The sequence below is a fragment of the Phyllobates terribilis genome, unplaced genomic scaffold (genome assembly GCF_046119375.1).
Source record: "Phyllobates terribilis strain yellow unplaced genomic scaffold, ASM4611937v1 Scaffold_8__6_contigs__length_399053987, whole genome shotgun sequence".
Lineage (NCBI taxonomy): Eukaryota > Metazoa > Chordata > Amphibia > Anura > Dendrobatidae > Phyllobates > Phyllobates terribilis.
Genome location: NW_027362768.1, coordinates 295,572,521 through 295,591,667, shown reverse-complemented (window position 1 = coordinate 295,591,667; position 19,147 = coordinate 295,572,521). Strand labels below are relative to the sequence as shown.

Here is a 19,147-nt window from a genome sequence, read left to right as displayed (position 1 = left end):
CCGTTAGTCTGGTCTCCTGCAAAAATAAAATGTCAGCCTCAACTCGGTTGAAAAAATCAAAGGCCATAAATCTGGCCGTATCTGACTTTATACTGGCGACATTAATCGACGCCAGAGTCAACGGGGTAGGTTCCGCCATCATGGGTGATTGAGTTAGACGGCCTTCTTTTTGACCATACCCCCAGATTTTTTGTGCTCACCTTCAGAGGAGGAGCCAGACTCTCCCCTCCTCTTTAGTGACACAGAGGTGTCCATAGTACTAGACACCTCCTTCCCAGTACTGGTTTCCTCACCTCTGGACCCCGGGGCAGTCCCCCCCCCAGAGGAAAGAGAGCCCCCCGGAGGATGGACCCCGCCGCTCCCTGAAGGCACCTCAGATGTTACCGCCGGTCCCTCGCCCCCGACCTCCGACACAGCAGAGTCATCGAGGGCATGGAACCGGTTGGAGAGGGGGATCAGAGGGGAGCCAGTGAGCCCTTCCGTAGGCACCTTAGCGGCCAAGGGGGGGGCTTTAGATGTTTTTGCCCCTTTTCGGTTCTTCCTCCTCCGACTCTAACCGGCCTTACTGTCACCTGATTTTTTAGGCTGTTCCACCACCTCCTCGTCCAGACTTTCATACTGGGAGGAATCATCAGAAGCAGCCACCTCCTCCCTCTCCATCCTCCTGATCTCCTCGTTCACCGCCTCCTCCCCGAGGGCCTCAGGGGCTCCGGCTGCCGCTTCTGGGGTGGGGACAGACATCACCCCAGTCGCCTGAGGCTTATCCTGCCCCTTACCCCCACGGCGCCTCACCTGTTGCCACTGGTGGGCAGATGAACTGGCCTCGCCTTCCTTCACTGGCCCCTCAGCTCCTCTCCCGCCCCCACCTCCAGCTCCAGCAGAGGATGCACCGCCGGGGACCCCCCCTCGGCTCTCCCTCGCCTGACCAGAGATGGTGTTAGAAACGGAGCGGGGGCAGCGGCTATACGGGTGACCTAGGTCACCACACAGGTGACACCTAATGTCACCACAGGCCGCGGCAAGATGACCTACCCCGCCACACAAGGCACATTTCTGCACCTTGCAGCCCGCGCTGAAGTGGCGGGGATCACCGCACCTGTGGCAGACCTTCGGTTGCCCCTGGTAGAAGATCAGGATCCTGTCCCTCCCCAGAAATGCTGAGGAGGGGATGTGGGTGACAGTACCGCCTGAGACCTTCAACCTCATCATGAAGGTCCAGCCCCCTGACCAAATGCCAAACTCGTCCCTGTTCTTCTTTGGGACGTCCGTGACCTCCCCATAGCGAGAAAGCCACGTCAAGATATCGACCCCAGAGAGTGACTCGTTACTTGTCAGAACGGTCACCCTCTTTACACCATTTTGGCGAGACACCGCCTGCACGGCAAAATCTCGCCAGCCGGGCTCCCCCTTCACCAGTTCAAAATTCGACCAAAAAAGCTCTAGGCCCTCTGGCCGAACAAAACTGATGTCGAAGATGGGGGTACCAAAAGGATGGATCAGGGCAAAGATGTCAGTCGCCCTGAAGTTCATCTTCAGGAGGAGCTCCACGACCCTCGCTCTTGGTGGGCACGCTTCACTACCCCTCCACTGAAGACGGACTACATTCCTCCTGGCCACCTCCTGCCTGGCTGTCGGGAGGGGCCACACTGTCTCCCCCTCCCTTTTATCTTGGAAGGCGGCCTGGCCATGTCTATCCAGCCAAAAGGCCAGGTCCACCTCTCTTCCCTCTACCTGGATCGTCCATTCTCCCTTCTTGAGGGCCTCCAGGAAACGGCGCCGCAAGTCACCATCCCTGAGGTCCAGAGGTGAGGAAGCCCCCCGAGAAGACCCCGAGGCCCCGGCTACTACCCCCGCAAAACTCCGGAGACCAGCAGCCGAGGGGGCAGATGGACCAGCCCTGTCCCCACTCCCCCCACTACCAACAGACATAACATTCTTACCACCTGCCACAGACACCCCAGCACTCGCATCCTCAACCACAGCCACATTCATACCCACGCCATCCCCATCCATGTCAACAGTCACCCCACTTGCCCCACTCCCAAGCACATGCACACTGGGGTCACAGTTGTTCTTTTTCTCCAAGCATTTTTTACCAGCAGGTTTTCCAATAGTATTACCACTGCTGCCACCTGCTGGCAGTACCTTCCTTGCCGGGGGGTCTTGGGAACCGGGTGCTGCTGCCATTTTTGCCGGCGCCCCTGCCCCAGATAAGCCCACGGGCACAGAGGACACCGACAGGCAGGCACCCCCTCTGCTGTCAGCCGCAGCCGTGGCACTACTGCTCCCAGCCAGCGCTAAGCCCCGCCCCTTTGGGCCAGAGCCACACCCACTTGGGCGGGGTTTGCCTGTGAGGCCACGCCCCCGCACCAGGCAGCACGGTGGGGGCCCCAGAGGCCACTCCCACCGGCGCCGTGGGTGACAGGGAGGCCACGCCCCCCACACCAGGCAGCACAGTAGGGGCCCCAGAGGCCACTCCCACCAGTGCCGTGGATGACAGGGAGGCCACTGCCCCCGCACCAGGCAGCACGGTAGGGGCCCCAGAGGCCACTCCCACCGGTGCCATGGGTGACAGGGAGGCCACGCCCCCCGCACCAGGCAGCACGGTGGGGGCCCCAGAGGCCACTCCCACCGGAGCCTTTGGTGACAGGGAGGCCACGCCCCCCAGACCAGGCAGCACGGTGGGGGCCCCAGAGGCCACTCCCACTGGCGCCGTGGACGTCTGGGAGGCCACGCCCCCCGAAGCTGGCCGCACCGGGACCCCTGAAGCCGACCCGGAACCGGGTCTACTCACAGGGGCCCCTGGACCAGCGGCACCAGCTCTCAGGGGCATAGCACCCCCTACCGTCACACCGTTTACCACAAAAAGCCTGGCCACCCCAGCTCCGGAGGCCGGCCCCAGGCTAGACCACTCCCCCTCGGCACCCAGCGGCGGTGGAGCCCCCCGCGCTGACCCATTACTGGGCCCCTGCGCAGGGGGCCCCGATCTCGCCGCGGATTTTGCCAGGGGAGCAAGCCCCACCTTACGCTTATGAGCCGGGTCTGCCGGAGCCCCCGCGCCCCTTATCTTAACAGGTTTCTGGGTCCCTAAAAGTGATCCAGATTTTTTAGTGGATCCGTGTGTGAGGGACCCAGACACCCCAGCACACGCCGCCGGCAGCGCAGGAGGCAGCGGCAGATGTACACACCGCCCCCTGCACGCCAGCAGGCGCACCAGGTGCCAGACCAGACCCCCCTTTTACAGGGGATCCAGCCCGAGCACCACCACTGATGACACCCACCGTCGGACCGCCCTCCGCGCCATGCTCCATATCAGACACCTCCGACCCACTGCCTCCATTACCACAAACAGAGGCAGCGCTCTGCGTGCCATGGCCTATGTTCTCCCCGCTCCCTCGCTGCGGACCCACAACAGAGTCCAAGCCGGGGTGGGTGGCGGGTGCCGCACAACGGGACAGGGGGGCCCCGGAGAGGGGGACATACACAAATTTATGTGCAACTGATGATGTTTTCTTCTTTTTTTTTTTGCTTTTCTCTTTGTCCCCCTCCCGGGTGCCTCATCCTCGCAGATCTCATCCCCGAACGTAAGCTGACCAAAACGTACCGGGGACTCGATCTGCTGGATCTGCTGCATGATAAGGCAGCCCCCCTCACTGCTACTGCTCCCATCCTCCTCATCCTCCCCCTCGCTCCCGCTGCCCTCTGAAGGGCTAGAATCAGACGGGAGAGCCATCTGCTCAAGGGCTATCCCGCTATGCGATGCCTGGAGATCACTTACCAAGCCACCAGGCGGTGGGTAGGGTGCAACCTCCTCCACGCATACCTCTTCCTCCTCCTCCTCCGCCTGGCCGGGGCCCTGCGACCCCTCCAGAGCCCCACCGTTCTCCCTTCTTGAGGGCCTCCAGGAAACGGCGCCGCAAGTCACCATCCCTGAGGTCCAGAGGTGAGGAAGCCCCCCGAGAAGACCCCGAGGCCCCGGCTACTAGCCCCGCAAAACTCCGAGGACCAGCAGCCGGGGGGGCAGATGGACCAGCCCTGTCCCCACTCCCCCCACTACCAACAGACATACCAACACTTATATCCTCCACCACAGACACATTCATACCCACAGTCACCCCACTTGCCCCACTTCCACTCACATGCACACTGGGGTCACAGTTGTTTTTTTTCGCCACACATTTTTTACCAGCAGGTTTTTTAACAGCATTAGCACTGCTGCCACCTGCTGGCAGCACATTCCCTGCCGGGGGGATTTGGGAGCCAGGTGCTGAGACTTTTGCCGGAACCCCTGCCCCAGATAAGCCCACGAGCACAGGGGACACCGACAGGCAGGCACCACCTCTGCTGTCTGTTGCAGCCGTGGCACCACTGCTCCCAGCACTAAGCCCCGACCCTTTTCGGACTGAGCCACGCCCACTTGGGCGGGTTTTTCCTGCGAGGCCACGCCCCCCACGCCAGGCAGCACGGTGGGGGCCCCATAGGTCACTCCCACCGGTGCCGTGGGTGGCAGGGAGGCCACGCCCCCCGCACCAGGCAGCACAGTGGGGGCCCCAGAGGCCACTCCCACCGGTGCTGTGGATGACAGGGAGGCCACGCCCCACGCACCAGGCAGCACGGTGGGGGCCCCAGAGGCCACTCCCACCGGTGCCATGGATGGCAGGGAGGCCACGCCCCCCACACCAGGGGGGGCCCAGAGGCCACTCCCACTGGCGCCGTGGACGTCTGGGAGGCCACGCCCCCCAAAGCCGGCCGCGCCGGGACCCCCGAAGCCGACCCGGAACCGGGTCTACTCACAGGGGCCCCTGGACCAGCGGCACCAGCTCTCAGGGGCATAACACCCCCTACCGTCACACCTTTCACCACAAATAGCCTGGCCACCCCAGCTCCGGCGGCCAGCCCCAGGCTAAGCCACTCCCCCTCGGCACCCAGCGGCGGTGGAGCCCCCCGCGCTAACCCATTACTGGGCCCCTGCGCAGGGGGCCCCGACCTCGCCGCGGATTTTGCCAGGGGAGCAAGCCCCACCTTACGCTTATGAGCTGGCTCTGCCGGAGCTGCAGGCCCCGCACCCTTTACCTTGCCAGGCGTCTGGGTCCCTAAAAGTGATCCAGATTTTTTAGTGGATCCGCGTGTGAGGGACCCAGACACCCCAGCACACGCCGCCGGAGATGCGGCCCCGGCTGTCGGTGCGCCGCCGGCAGCGCAGGAGGCAGCGGCAGATGTACACGCCGCCCCCTGCACGCCAGCAGGCGCACCAGGTGCCAGGCCAGACCCCCTTTTTACAGGGGCTCCAGCACGAGCACCACCACCGATGACACCCACCGTCGGGCCGCCCTCCGCACCATGCTCCATATCAGACACCTCGGACCCACTGCCTCCATTACCACAAACAGACGCAGCGCTCTGCGTGCCATGGCCTATATTCTCCCCGCTCCCTCGCTGTGGACCCACAACAGAGTCCAAGCCGGGGTGGGTGGCGGGTGCCGCACAACGGGACAGGGGGGCCCCAGAGAGGGGTACATACACGAACTTATGTGCAATAGATGTTTTCTTCTTTTTTTTTTTTTGCTTTTCTCTTTGTCCCCCTCCCGGGTGCCTCATCCTCGCAGATCTCATCCCCGAACGTAAGCTGACCAAACCGTACCGGGGACTCGATCTGCTGGATCTACTGCATGATAAGGCAGCCCCCCTCACTGCTGCTACTCCCATCCTCCTCATCCTTCCCCTCGCTCCCGCTGCCCTCTGAAGGGCTAGAATCAGACGGGAGAGCCATCTGCTCAGGGGCTATCCCGCTATGCGATGCCTGGAGATCACTTACCAGGCCACCAGGCGGTGGGTAGGGTGCGACCTCCTCCACGCATACCTCTTCCTCCTCCTCCACCGCCTGGCCGGGGCCCTGCGACCCCTCCAGAGCCCCACCGGTCATGGCTCTGAACCGGTCCTCGTTTTCCAGCTTTTCCCGAAAGGGTCCACTGCCCGCCATGATGGTGCTCCTGCGGTCCTCTAGCTCTTCAATGGCCCGTCTGATCTTCCGGACCGCGGCGGATAGCTCAGGCTTCTTGGTGCCAGAGGCCCTCTCGGACCTCTCCTGAGCTGCCCTCAACTCCCCCCAGAGGGAACTTAGCTTTTTTGCGGTGTTCTCAAACTCACAGAGGTGCGCATGGACACGGGAGGCATAGGTGACGGTTGCCTCCCTCACCACCTTGGTACCCCAATCAGGGGGCACCGCTGCAGCACCTCTGCTGGCACTCGACCCACCTCTGGAGGGAGGAGCCGCCGCGGTCGTAGCCTCGGGGGTCCTCCGGGTCTTCATGGCGGACCCCTTGCTGCCTCGGCCTGATGTTGTAGCCTTAGCCTGGTTGGTGTTCCTCCCACCCCCCGCCGACTTAGACCGGGAGGTGGGAGCCGGGGGCCCAGCCCCGGAGGCCAGTCCCACTCTGAGCCTTGTTTCCTGGGAAGGGGGCAGACAAAAAGTCCCAGATGGAAAAGATTACCTCCCTTCCCAGGAGCTCTCTCCACAGCAGCACACTCAGCACAGCTCACTGCAGGCTCCGTCTCCACCACTTCCTGAATGAAACTGCAGCCGAGTCCTGGAACTCTTTTTATTAGAAAAGTATAAAACAAACCATAAAACACAATGCACAAAGAACAAATTGCAAAACACAAACAAGTCCAAATTATAATGTCCAGTATGAATTAAAAGGCAAAAATGTCCTGCAATGTTCATGGAACATAAAACGTCCATTTCCAAAAGTCCTCCCCAGCAAGGGAAGACCTTAACCCTTTTTTTCCAAAAATATCCCCTTCCAACATTCACTCCACATTCATACCTAAACCCCCAAAACAAAACAACAAACTGGCCCACTGCCAAAAACAAAGAAATAGGCCACCTGGCCGAAACAAAAACTTAATACACAGCAAACCTTTTTTTTGTAGTTTTTTATATTTTTTTTTTTTTTGTTCCCACTCCCAACACCCAAGGTCCCACGATAGTCTGTGGCCTCATCACACCAGGGTCCCACTAAAGTTTGTGGCCCACAAAGATACCAGGTCCTTTTGCCTTTTTTCCCATCCATTTTAGGATGTCCAAACCACCAACCCATCCACCAAAACCCCTCCCCCCCTCCCCCCTGAAACCCCCCACCCAACCTACACTAAACCCCCCCCCAAACACACATCATAATACACAGACATATAAAAAATAATATACGCAACTTTATAACACTACAATAAACCTAAAAAACTTAATCACATTACCATATACAACAACCATGAACCAAAATCAGACCCAAGTTCGGTGCTTGCAAGCCCTATATACGGGTTCCAATACCATAAAACAAAAAACTACACGTGAGGGTAACAGCCCACCACCGGGAACTGGAGACTACAGAGGCTCTCACCCTAATCTATCACACAGAATCCTATCCCTCTCTAATAAAGAAAAAGAAAAATCTGTCCCTACCACCCTACCAATCTTTCCCTACCTGTCCCTACCTGACCCTACCTGTCCCTCACTACCAACCTAATACTAACTACCTGTCCCTAAAGACTGTCCCTACCTGTCCCTCCCTGACCCTACACATCTATCTGACCCTACAAATAAATATAAAATATAGAAAGGGACTAAACTAACCCTATCACAGACACACATTCCCTAACTCTCCCTAGGGCACATTAAATGAGAACCCCCTCCATAGAAGGGAAGCCCTCCCTGCACCCAGCCTCTCATACTCCAGCGAGCGCACTTTTGCCAGGTCACCCAGGATGTTCCTAATCACCTCTCCCCATGGGAGGACTTTCTGCTGGGTGGACACTAAACACCGTGCGTTCCACGTGTAAAACCTAGTCACTAAGCTAACTAAGAAAACAGTGCCCCGATCTCGGCCACCAAGGGATCTGAATGCCCCATAGGCCCACTCCGCATAGGAAAGGCCTGCCAGCCTGGGCCAGCCAATGGAAGCACCCACCCTCTTGTAGACCTCTGTATTAAAAGGACACCGAAGCAGGAAGTGCTCCATGCTTTCAAGCATGCCGCCACACTCCTCGCGGGGACAATCCCGGTCATCAGAGTTCCTGTACTTCAGGTTGTCCCTCACATACAGTCTCCCATGGAAGCAGCGCCAAGCCAAGTCCCAAAACTTCAAGGGGATCCGCTTAGAGTTTAATAACCCGAGCCCCACCTCCAGATCCCGGCTTGGGCAATCCTTGAGGGCCAGGGGCTTCTGGAAGTGGGTCAACAGAACCCTATTGTCAAGTAACCTCCTTGACAAGGTCCTGATCTCCCACACTCCCAGACCCCACCGGCGGATCACCTTCACAACCAGGGTAGCATAAGCCGGAAGATGCCCATGAGGCGTGCGAAGGTCCTTCACCCGCCCTCCTGTCTCCCATTGCTGGAAGAAAGGCCGAAACCACCCCCTACAGGAGAATACCCACGGTAGAGCCCTCTCTAACCAGAGGTTGGCGATGTTTGCCTTAAGAAAGGTGTTTACTAGAAACACCACTGGGTTGACCATACCCAACCCTCCTAGTCTCCTCGTGCGATACGTGACCTCCCTCTTTATTAGGTTCAGCCTATTCCCCCATAATAGTTGGAAGAACAGGCTGTAGACCCGTGTCCAAAGAGGTTCTGGCAAGATGCAGACGCTGCCCAGGTATATTAATAAAGGGAGCAAATACCCCTTGGCCTGGTTAACCCTTTCCCTCAGGGTCAAGGACCAACCCTTCCACTGATCCACCTTCTGGGCGGCAATCTTAAGTCTGCCCTCCCAGTTTTGCTGGGGATAGTCCCCCGGGCCGAAACTGATGCCTAAAATTTTTGCTGTGGCCTGAGGCCCTGGAAGGGTGTCCGGGAGATCAAAACTAGGATCTCCCCCTCCCAGCCAGAGACTCTCACACTTATCCCGGTTGATCATGGACCCAGATGCCACAGAGTAGCGCTCAACCTCAGACATGACCCAGTCTGCCTCCTCTCTCGAGGATACAAAAAGGGAAACATCGTCGGCGTACGCCACTACCCTCAAGGTGGTCTCTGGCTCCACCCGGTCCATCCCGACTCCCACCAACGGTCCGCGTTCCACTCTCCTTAAAAAGGGGTCGATCGCGAACACGTATAACAGTGGGCTCAGAGGACAGCCCTGGCGGACACCAGACTTCACCTCAAAAGGGGGTCCGACCCAACCGTTCACAAGCGGAAAAGTCTCTGCCCCATTGTATAATACTCTCAACCAATCAACAAACCTCCCGGGCAGACCGTACCTCAAAAGGACGGACCAGAGGTACTCATGGTTAACCCGGTCAAAGGCCTTCGCCTGGTCTAAGGACAGCAAGTACCCCTTCCAGTGACCTGCCCTGCTCTGCTCCACTGCCTCCCGGACACCGAGCACAGCACTAAATGTACTGCGGCCTGGAACAGAGCAGTGCTGGGCCCCTGAAAGGAGCCGGGGTGCAAACTTCACCAACCGATTGAAAAGCACCTTTGCCAGAACCTTTCGGTCCGCATTGAGAAGCGCTATGGGACGCCAATTCTCAATACGGGACGAGTCTTTACCCTTCGACAGAATAATCAGGGCGGACTTCCTCATTGAACCGGGCAGAAAGTCCGAGGAGAGACATTCATTAAAAACCTCAGTCATGAGGGGGACCAAAGAGTCCCTAAAAGTCCTGTAAAACTCGGATGTTAAGCCATCCGGACTGGGCGATTTTTTGGGCCGGAGCCCATCAATGGCCCGTCTCACTTCCTCTTCCCTGATTGCTTCTGCCAAAACATGAAGAGAGGGGTCATCCCCTGGTTCAGGGATGGTTTCAGCCAGGAAAGCCGACATCTCATCCCGATCTGGATCCCTCCTTCCCAAGAGGTGCGAGTAGAAGGATCTGACCACCTCCAGGATCCCTGATTTGGATCTGTTCAGGGAACCCGTACTGTCAATCAGTCCTGTTACCATCTTGCAACTCACTGACATCCTGCAGTTCCTGTAGGGGTCGGGCGAGCGGTACCTCCCGAAATCCCTCTCAAAAACTAAGGATGTGTGCCTATCATACTGGCACCCCTTCAGCAAGGCCTTCACCCTGGAGATTTCCTCACGGTCCCCTCCAGTCGAGACGAGCTGCTCGAGTTTCCTCCCCAGCTCCCGATACAGGCGGTACCTGTTCAGGCCTCTGAGGCTCGAGAGCTGACGGAAGAACCCCGCAACCCTTCTTTTGAAGATCTCCCACCACTCAGACTTACTGCTACAGAGACCCAAGAGAGGTACCTGGCTCTGAAGAAAATCCTCAAAGGATTGTCTTACATCCGCTTCTTCCAACAGGGACGAATTCAGCTTCCATAGGCCTCTCCCTATCCGGGGAGTCTCTGTAACATTCAAGGAAAAGAAAATGAAACAGTGATCGGAGAATTCCACCTCAACCGCGGACACTGCAGAAGAGACGGCTTCCTCCTTTAAAAAAAACCTATCTATCCTAGACCTAAAACTACCCCTATGAAAGGTGAAACCCCCATCCACCAGGCGAGCTTCGCTTGCTATGCTATTAAGAGTATTACTATCAAAAGCCAGCCTTCGGTCTCCGGGGCCTCCCCTATCACGGGATCTAGTTATAGTATTAAAGTCCCCACCGAAGACCACCTGCCGGCTGGTAAAAAGATAGGGCTTGATCTTCAGGAAGAGACATTTACGGTCCCACCTTGACTGTGGACCATAGATGTTAATGAGCCGGAGCTCCTGTCCCCCCATGAAGACGTCAAGGACCAAGCACCTCCCCATTTCTACCTCGATCACCCGTCTGCATTCCACCGAAGCGGCCTTAAAAAGGACCGCTACCCCGCTATACGGCTCGGCCGCAAGAGACCAGTATGAGGGCCCGCACCTCCACTCCCTCCTTGCTTTGTAAATGGCCCCCATGTCCGTTAGTCTGGTCTCCTGCAAAAATAAAATGTCAGCCTCAACTCGGTTGAAAAAATCAAAGGCCATAAATCTGGCCGTATTTGACTTTATACTGGCGACATTAATCGACGCAAGAGTCAACGGGGTAGGTTCCGCCATCATGGGTGATTGAGTTAGACGGCCTTCTTTTTGACCGTACCCCCCGATTTTTTCCGCTCACCTTCAGAGGAGGAGCCAGACTCTCCCCTCCTCTTCAGTGACACCGAGGTGTCCATGGTACCCGCCACCTCCTTCCCAGTACTGGGTTCCTCACCCCTGGACCCCAGGGCAGTCCCCCCCGCAGAGGAAAGTGAGCCCCCCGAAGGATGGACCCCGCCGCTCCCTGAAGGCATCTCAGATGTTATCGCCGGTCCCCCACCCCCGACCTCCGACACAGCAGAGTCATCGAGGGCATGGAACCGGTTGGAGAGGGGGATCAGAGGGGAGCCGGTGAGCCCCTCCGTAGGCACCTTAGCGGCCAGGGGGGGGGCTTTAGATGTTTTTGCCCCTTTTTTGTTCCTCCTCCTCCGACTCTTAATGGTCTTACCGCCACCTGATTTTTTAGGCTGCTCCACCACCTCCTCGTCCAGACTTTCATACTGGGAGGAATCATCAGAAGCAGCCACCTCCTCCCTCTCCATCCTCCTGATCTCCTCGTTCACCGCCTCCTCCCCCAGGGCCTCAGGGGCTCCGGCTGCCGCTTCTGGGGTGGGGACAGACATCACCCCAGTCGCCTGAGGCTTATCCTGCCCCCTACCAGCACGGCGCCTCACCTGTTGCCACTGGTGGGCAGATGAACTGGCCTCGCCTTCCCTCACTGGCCCCTCAGCTCCTCTCCCGCCCCCACATCCAGCTCCAGCAGAGGATGCACCGCTGGGGACCCCCCCACGGCTCTCCCCCGCCTGACCAGAGATGGTGTTAGAAACGGAGCGGGGGCAGCGGCTATACGGGTGACCTAGGTCACCACACAGATGACACCTAATGTCACCACAGGCCGCGGCAAGATGACCTACCCCGCCACACAAGGCACATTTCTGCACCTTGCAGCCCGCGCTGAAGTGACGGGGATCACCGCACCTGTGGCAGACCTTCGGTTGCCCCTGGTAGAAGATCAGGATCCTGTCTCTCCCCAGAAATGCTGAGGAAGGGATGTGGATGACAGTACCGCCTGAGACCTTCAACCTCATCATGAAGGTCCAGCCCCCTGACCAAATGCCAAACTCGTCCCTGTTCTTTTTTGGGACGTCCGTGACCTCCCCATAGCGAGAAAGCCACGTCAAGATATCGACCCCAGAGAGTGACTCGTTATTGGTTAGAACGGTCACCTTCTTTACGCCATTTTGGCGAGACATCGCCTGCACGGCAAAGTCTCGCCAGCCGGGCTCCCCCTTCACCAGTTCAAAATTCGACCAGAAAAGCTCTAGGCCCTCCGGTCGAACAAAACTGATGTCGAAGACGGGGGTACCAAAAGGATGGATCAGGGCAAAGATGTCAGTCGCCCTGAAGTCCATCTTCAGGAGGAGCTCCACGACCCTCGCTCTTGGCGGGCACGCTTCACTGCCCCTCCACCGAAGACGGACTACATTCCTCCTGGCCACCCCCTGCCCGGCTGTCGGGAGGGACCACACTGTCTCCCCCTCCCTTTTATCTTGGAAGGCGGCCTAGCCGTGTCTATCCAGCCAAAAGGCCAGGTCCACCTCTCTTCCCTCTACCTGGATCGTCCGTTCTCCCTTCTTGAGGGCCTCCAGGAAACGGCGCCGCAAGTCACCATCCCTGAGGTCCAGAGGTGAGGAAGCCCCCCGAGAAGACCCCGAGGCCCCGGCTACTACCCCCGCAAAACTCCGAGGACCAGCAGCCGGGGGGGCAGATGGACCAGCCCTGTCCCCACTCCCCCCACTACCAACAGACATACCATTCTTACCCCTGGCCACAGACACGCCAACATTCGTATCCTCAACCACAGCCACATTTATACCCACGCCATCCCCATCCATGTCAACAGTCACCCCACTTGGGCCACTCTCACTCACATGCACACTGGGGTCACAGTTTTTCATTTTTTGCAAGCATTTTTTGCCAGCAGTTTTTCCACTGCTGCCACCTGCTGGCAGCACCTTCCCTGCCGGGGGGATTTGGGAGCCAGGTGCTGAGACTTTTGCCGGTGCCCCTGCCCCAGATAAGCCCACGAGCACAGGGGACACCGACAGGCAGGCAGCACCTCTGCTGTCTGTTACAGCTGTGGCACCACTGCTCCCAGCAGCTGCCACCGCTAAGCCCCGCCCCTTTTCGGGCGGAGCCACGCCCACTTGAACAGGTTTTGTCTGCGAGGCCACGCCCCCCCGCACGGTAGGGGCCCCAGAGGCCACTCCCACCGGTGCCTTTGGTGACAGGGAGGCCACGCCCCCCGCACCAGGCAGCACGGTGGGGGCCCCAGAGGCCACTCCCACTGGCGCCGTGGACGGCTGGGAGGCCACGCCCCCCAAAGCCAGCCGCGCCGGGACCCCCGAAGCCGACCCAGAACCGGGTCTACTCACAGGGGCCCCTGGACCAGCGGCACCAGCTCTCAGGGGCATAGCACCCCCTACCGTCACACCCTTTGCCGCAAAAAGCCTGGCCACCCCAGCTCCGGCGGCTGGCCCCAGGCTAGGCCACTCCCCCTCGGCACCCAGCGGCGGTGGAGCCCCCCGCGCTGACCCATTACCGGGCCCCTGTGCAGGGGGCCCCGACCTCGCCACGGATTTTGCCAGGGGAGCAAGCCCCACCTTACGCTTATGAGCCGGCTCTGCCGGAGCTGCAGGCCCCGCGCCCTTTACCTTACCAGGTCTCTGGGTCCCTAAAAGTGATCCAGATTTTTTAGTGGATCCGTGTGTGAGGGACCCAGACACCCCAGCACACGCCGCCGGAGACGCGGCCCCGGCTGTCGGTGCGCCGCCGGCAGCGCAGGAGGCAGCGGCAGATGTACACGCCGCCTCCTGCACGCCAGCAGGAGCACCAGGTGCCAGGCCAGACCCCCTTTTTACAGGGGCTCCAGCACGAGCACTACCACCAATGACACCCACCGTCGGGCCGCCCTCCGCGCCATGCTCCATATCAGACACCTCGGACCCACTGCCTCCATTATCACAAACAGAGGCAGCGCTCTGCGTGCCATGGCCTATGTTCTCCCCGCTCCCTCGCTGTGGACCCACAACAGAGTCCAAGCCGGGGTGGGTGGCGGGTGCCGCACAACGGGGCAGGGGGGCCCCAGAGAGGGGGACATACACAAATTTATGTGCAATAGATGTTTTCTTTTTTTTTTTTGCTTTTCTCTTCGTCCCCCTCCCGGGTGCCTCATCCTCGCAGATCTCATCCCCGAACGTAAGCTGACCAAAACGTACCAGGGACTCGATCTGCTGGATCTGCTGCATGATAAGGCAGCCCCCCTCACTGCTGCTACTCCCATCCTCCTCACCCTCCCCCTCGCTCCCGCTGCCCTCTGAAGGGCTAGAATCAGACGGGAGAGCCATCTGCTCAGGGGCTATCCCGCTATGCGATGCCTGGAGATCACTTACCAGGCCACCAGGCGGTGGGTAGGGTGCGACCTCCTCCACGCATACCTCTTCTTCCTCCTCCTCCACCGCCTGGCCGGGGCCCTGCAACCCCTCCAGAGCCCCACCGGTCATGGCTCTGAACCGGTCATCATTCCGCAGCTTCTCCATGAAAGGTCCACTGCCTGCCAATATGGTGCTCCTGCGGTCCTTGCAGCTCTTGGATGGCTTGCCTGATCTTCCGGACCGCGGCGGATAGCTCAGGCTTCTTGGTGCCAGAGGCCCTCTCGGACCTCTCCTGAGCTACCCTCAACTCCCCCCAGAGGGAACTTAGCTTTTTTGCGGTGTCCTCATACTCACAGAGGTGCGCATGGATACGGGAGGCATAGGTGACGGTTGCCTCCCTCGCCACCTTGGTACCCCAATCAGGGGGCACCGCTGCAGCACCTCTGCTGGCACTCGACCCACCTCCGGAGGGAGGAGCCGCCGCGGTCGTAGCCTCAGGGGTCCTCCGGGTCCTCATGGCGGACCCCTTGCTGCCTCGGCCTGATGTTGTCGCCTTAGCCTGGTTGGTGTTCCTCCCACCCCCCGCCGGCTTAGACCGGGAGGTGGGAGCCGGGGGCCCAGCCCCGGAGGCCAGTCCCACTCTGAGCCTTGTTTCCTGGGAAGGGGGCAGACAAAAAGTCCCAGATGGAAAAGATTACCTCCCTTCCCAGGAGCTCTCTCCGCACACAGCTCAGTACAGGAACCTCAGACGAGTCCTGGAGTCCTCTCCACAGCACAAATCAGGAGTAACTACAGGAGCTCCTCATCACCAGTCCTCCTGTCCCCGCACAATGTGCGCACTGCTGCAGCTGCACGGCTAATTTCCACTGGGCAGAGAAGTCCCCGCCCCTTCCGGTGATGTCATGATTTCATGAAATCACTCCTCCCCCTCAAGAAATCAACTCCAAACTAGACGCTACCCCCCTGTGCGCGCTGCAGTTGCCGGTGGCCGGTCTGCAGACTTCATCATGTCGTACGAGGATTACGATGTGAGTGGCTGTGGAATAGATGATGAATCAATCACAGTAGTGGTGTCGGGGGCGAGTCCCGTGTGATTGCTCTCTTTACGGCTGTCGTTATCCCAGTGTGGATGGGTTATTATTGCTTGTGCTCATTTCCCTCTGATCTGTTTTTCTGCAGACCCCATATGATCCCTACAGCTGCCAGGCGGACTATGACACGCACACAGGTAGGATTATTGCTCCGGTCTCCTATGTGCACACTGGGAATCACCTACCATTACAGGGGTTGTCCCCTTAAGAAAACTGCAATCCTCCTGCTGCAGTTTTATAACACTCACCCTCCTCAGATCCAGCACAGAGTCTCTGCTGCTCCTCCTGGTGTCTGTGATTGTCTGCAGCGCTGACATCATGGTGAATTTTCTGTAGCCTGAGATCTACGTAGGCGCCACTGTAGCCAACCTGTGAGCTTAGTGGCTTTTCTCAGATTGACTGTACAAACTACTCAGCTCACTGATTGGCTGCAGCGTTGTCATTGTGACGTCAGCGTGTTAGGCACTGGAGCAGCTGCAGAGACTCTGTGCCAGGACCTGAAGACAGTGAGGAAAGAGGGGTCTGTTATAACAAACTGCAGCTGGAGGAAGATGATTTTCTGAACGCGATCACCCATTTAGTTCAACACCTTTTAGTTTGTGGTGTTTTCCAGTTCTCAGTGCTACTAACTTTTCATATATTTCTATATTGATCTTTTGTCAGTGGAGGTTCACAAGGCCACTTTTTTTTCTCCACGTCTCACCAGATGTGACTAATTAGCATTGGCTACAAAGTCCCTCTGCTCAGATGCCTTGGCTGGGGCACCCGGCACTCTGCATGCGCAGTTTGTGTCTGCAGGGTCTCTGCTGTTAGAAACCTTTTCCTAAATGTCGCTGTATCATTAGAAATTGTTGATGACTTTCCTAGGGTCTGTCCCTTCCCCACATAGGATCTACCTCGTCCTATGTCAGATGTGGGTAAAGTGTGAGTGGTCTCTATACAAGGCAGGTGCCAGATTGTTATTGGAGCAGCGAGAATTAAATAAAAGCAAAAATTGGCCACTTTTGACATAGTGGTTGGTCCTCCTTAACCACATAAATGCTGCTGTCAATCACTGGGCTTCAGAAGTGATCATCATGTCTTCTATATACTGTAGATCAGATTCATGCCCTTGAAGGGGACTAAAAATACAGTAGATATGATTTTTTTTTTAAAGTGACGTTCGTTATCGCTGCGTCTGTAAAAGTTCAGTAAATGAAAATATAAGTTACTGTAATTAACCCATGTGGTCAGCACCGTACAGAGAAAATAATTGCTGTTTTTTGGTTGATGCACCTCCCTAACAATATGTATACTTTTGTAATTGTTCTGACGTGAAGTATCATATTGCCAGGTCACTTTTTTTTTTTTAACCATACAATGAACGCTGTAAAAACAAGCCCCAGAATACAATGGCGGATTTGCATTTTTGTTCTTACCATTTTACCCCTGTTGGAATTTTCACCCTGCAAAAATGAAGCCCTCATACTGCTATGCCAACAGAAAAATGAGAAAGATAAGGTTCTTGGAAGAAGGGGAGGAAATTCTTCTTGCTATTTCTTCTGACCACACACAAACGTGCCCACGTGGTCCTGTAACCGTCACCTTGTGCTCTTATTTAGTTGACCTCTTTCTCCTCTGATACAATGAACAAACCAGCACACTAGCTGTGATTTTACCCTGTTGATTTTGCATTACATATTCCACCAGCCTCATTAAAGGGAATCTATCAGGTCAGATAACACTATTAACCTGCAGATATAGGGATAATTATGAAAGTGCCTGGACGTTGTACTTAAAATGTGCCAATTGGGAGAAAATTAACTTTATTTCTCCCTGGAGCCGCCGCTTTCAGTCATACCACCATGTCCTGAGCAATTACAGACACTGCTCACAGCGCAGAGAGTGGCAGCTCTACACTGATGCACTTCTGAGCCGACAGTCAGTCAGTGCCGGTCCGTGCTTACAGCCGCTGCTCTCAGTGCTGTGAACAGTGACTAATTTCTCCGGAGACGCCGGTATGACTGAAAGCAGCGGCTACAGGGAGAAGTAAAGTTCACTTTCTCCCAGGTGTTGCATTTTCAGTACGACGACTGGGCACCTTCATAACATTATTAATCTGCAGATTATCCCTGTATTTGCATGTTAATAGCGTGATCAGGTACACTTCAAACTGATAGAATCGCATATTGCCCTAAATGTAAGACTTGCAAAACAGACTATGGCAGTGTAGTATAGTCCAAACGTTCTTGAGCATAATCCAATCAAGTGTAGAACATATTTGGAATATAATATTGTAGGTAAGCCCTATGTTAGCAATATTTCATAAAGAAGGAGGAGTGCATGGGAGCACAAGCTCTGGTCGCTTTCCTATTCTCATACACTCCATTTTTCTGATCTCTAGAAAAGGCCATTTTAAAAGATTGGTTATCGCAATCAGTACCTTCATAACACTTGATTTGAGACAAACTAAGACGTTTGCTGAACATAGAGCAGATAGAAACAGAACGCGATAAAAGAAAAACTAAGCTTTTCCTTGATAATTGAAGAGAGTTTATTTTGACGTATTATAGTGCTGTAGAGATAAAACATTTAGTACAAGCTTTTATACACACTGAAAGGAAGGTATCGAAGAATTAGACAGTACATTGGGAAGGCTGAAGGTGTCACAAAGATTCCAAATGCTGTTACTGTCTTGAGGACTTAAAGTGAACCTGTCACGTGAAAAAAACGCTATTAACCTGCAGATATGGGGTTAATATGCAGGTTAATAGCGTTCTGAACCTGCCTGGTGCTGGCACTTAGACCCACGCTGTCAGGAGGAAATTAACATTATACCTCCCAATAGTGTACTGGTTTCAGGCACGGGGGCAGCGCCGGCACGGGTTCAGTCACCGTTCTGTGTATAGAGATCAGCGGCTGTAACTGCACCCCGACACTGACTGACAGCAGCTCAGCATTAGGTCCAGCTGTCAGGGCCGGGGGCAAAGTTAGAGCCATCGCTCTACATTCACAGAGCGGTGACTGAACCGGCGCTGCCCCCGTGCCTGAAACCCGAATGCTGCCGAAGAAATAAAGTTCCTTTCCTCTTGGTACCAGGCAGGTTCAGAACGCTATTAATCTGCAGGTTAATAGCATTTTTCACATGACCGATTCCCTTTAAAAGTCTAACAGTTATATAGGATTTTTTAAGTGTGATATATGAAGTGCGCTCATGAATGTATACATGATGTCTTTTGTAACATGTTATATTATTTCTCTTTTTGATTTGTAAAACTAAATGAAAAAGCAATAAATTTACTTAAAAAAAATATCTGACATGACTGGTTCCCTTTAGAAACATAACATGCTTCGTATGTCTCTTGTATATTACACGTCAGCCGATGAGATGAGGCAGAATTGTATTGGTGATTTCCATTATGTCCATTGAGCCTAACCATGCTCCTGTAAAAACATCAGCAGCAAATTGTGTATATTACATCACCAATCGCTCAATATTTCTTGGAGCCTCGTTCACTTATCCCACCAAAACGTCGAACTAGTATGTGTGAGTTATTCTATATTATTTAGTATTGATAAGCATTTTCACTTTTTATCACAGGTGACCCCAAGCAGGACCTGGCATATG

At 56.1% G+C, this 19,147-nt stretch overlaps 1 protein-coding gene across 1 annotated transcript in view; it reads left to right on the top strand.

Annotated features, from left to right (window-relative positions):
* Positions 1–15,412: 15,412 nt before the first annotated feature.
* Positions 15,413–19,147, top strand: part of LOC141157754 (eukaryotic translation initiation factor 3 subunit L-like) — an 84,621-nt gene continuing 80,886 nt past the window's right edge. Inside the window, exon 1 of the mRNA XM_073645284.1 lies at positions 15,413–15,477. Within this exon, the coding sequence (XP_073501385.1) occupies positions 15,457–15,477 (21 nt within the window). The 5' untranslated portion in view covers positions 15,413–15,456. The remainder of the gene's footprint in view (positions 15,478–19,147) is intronic.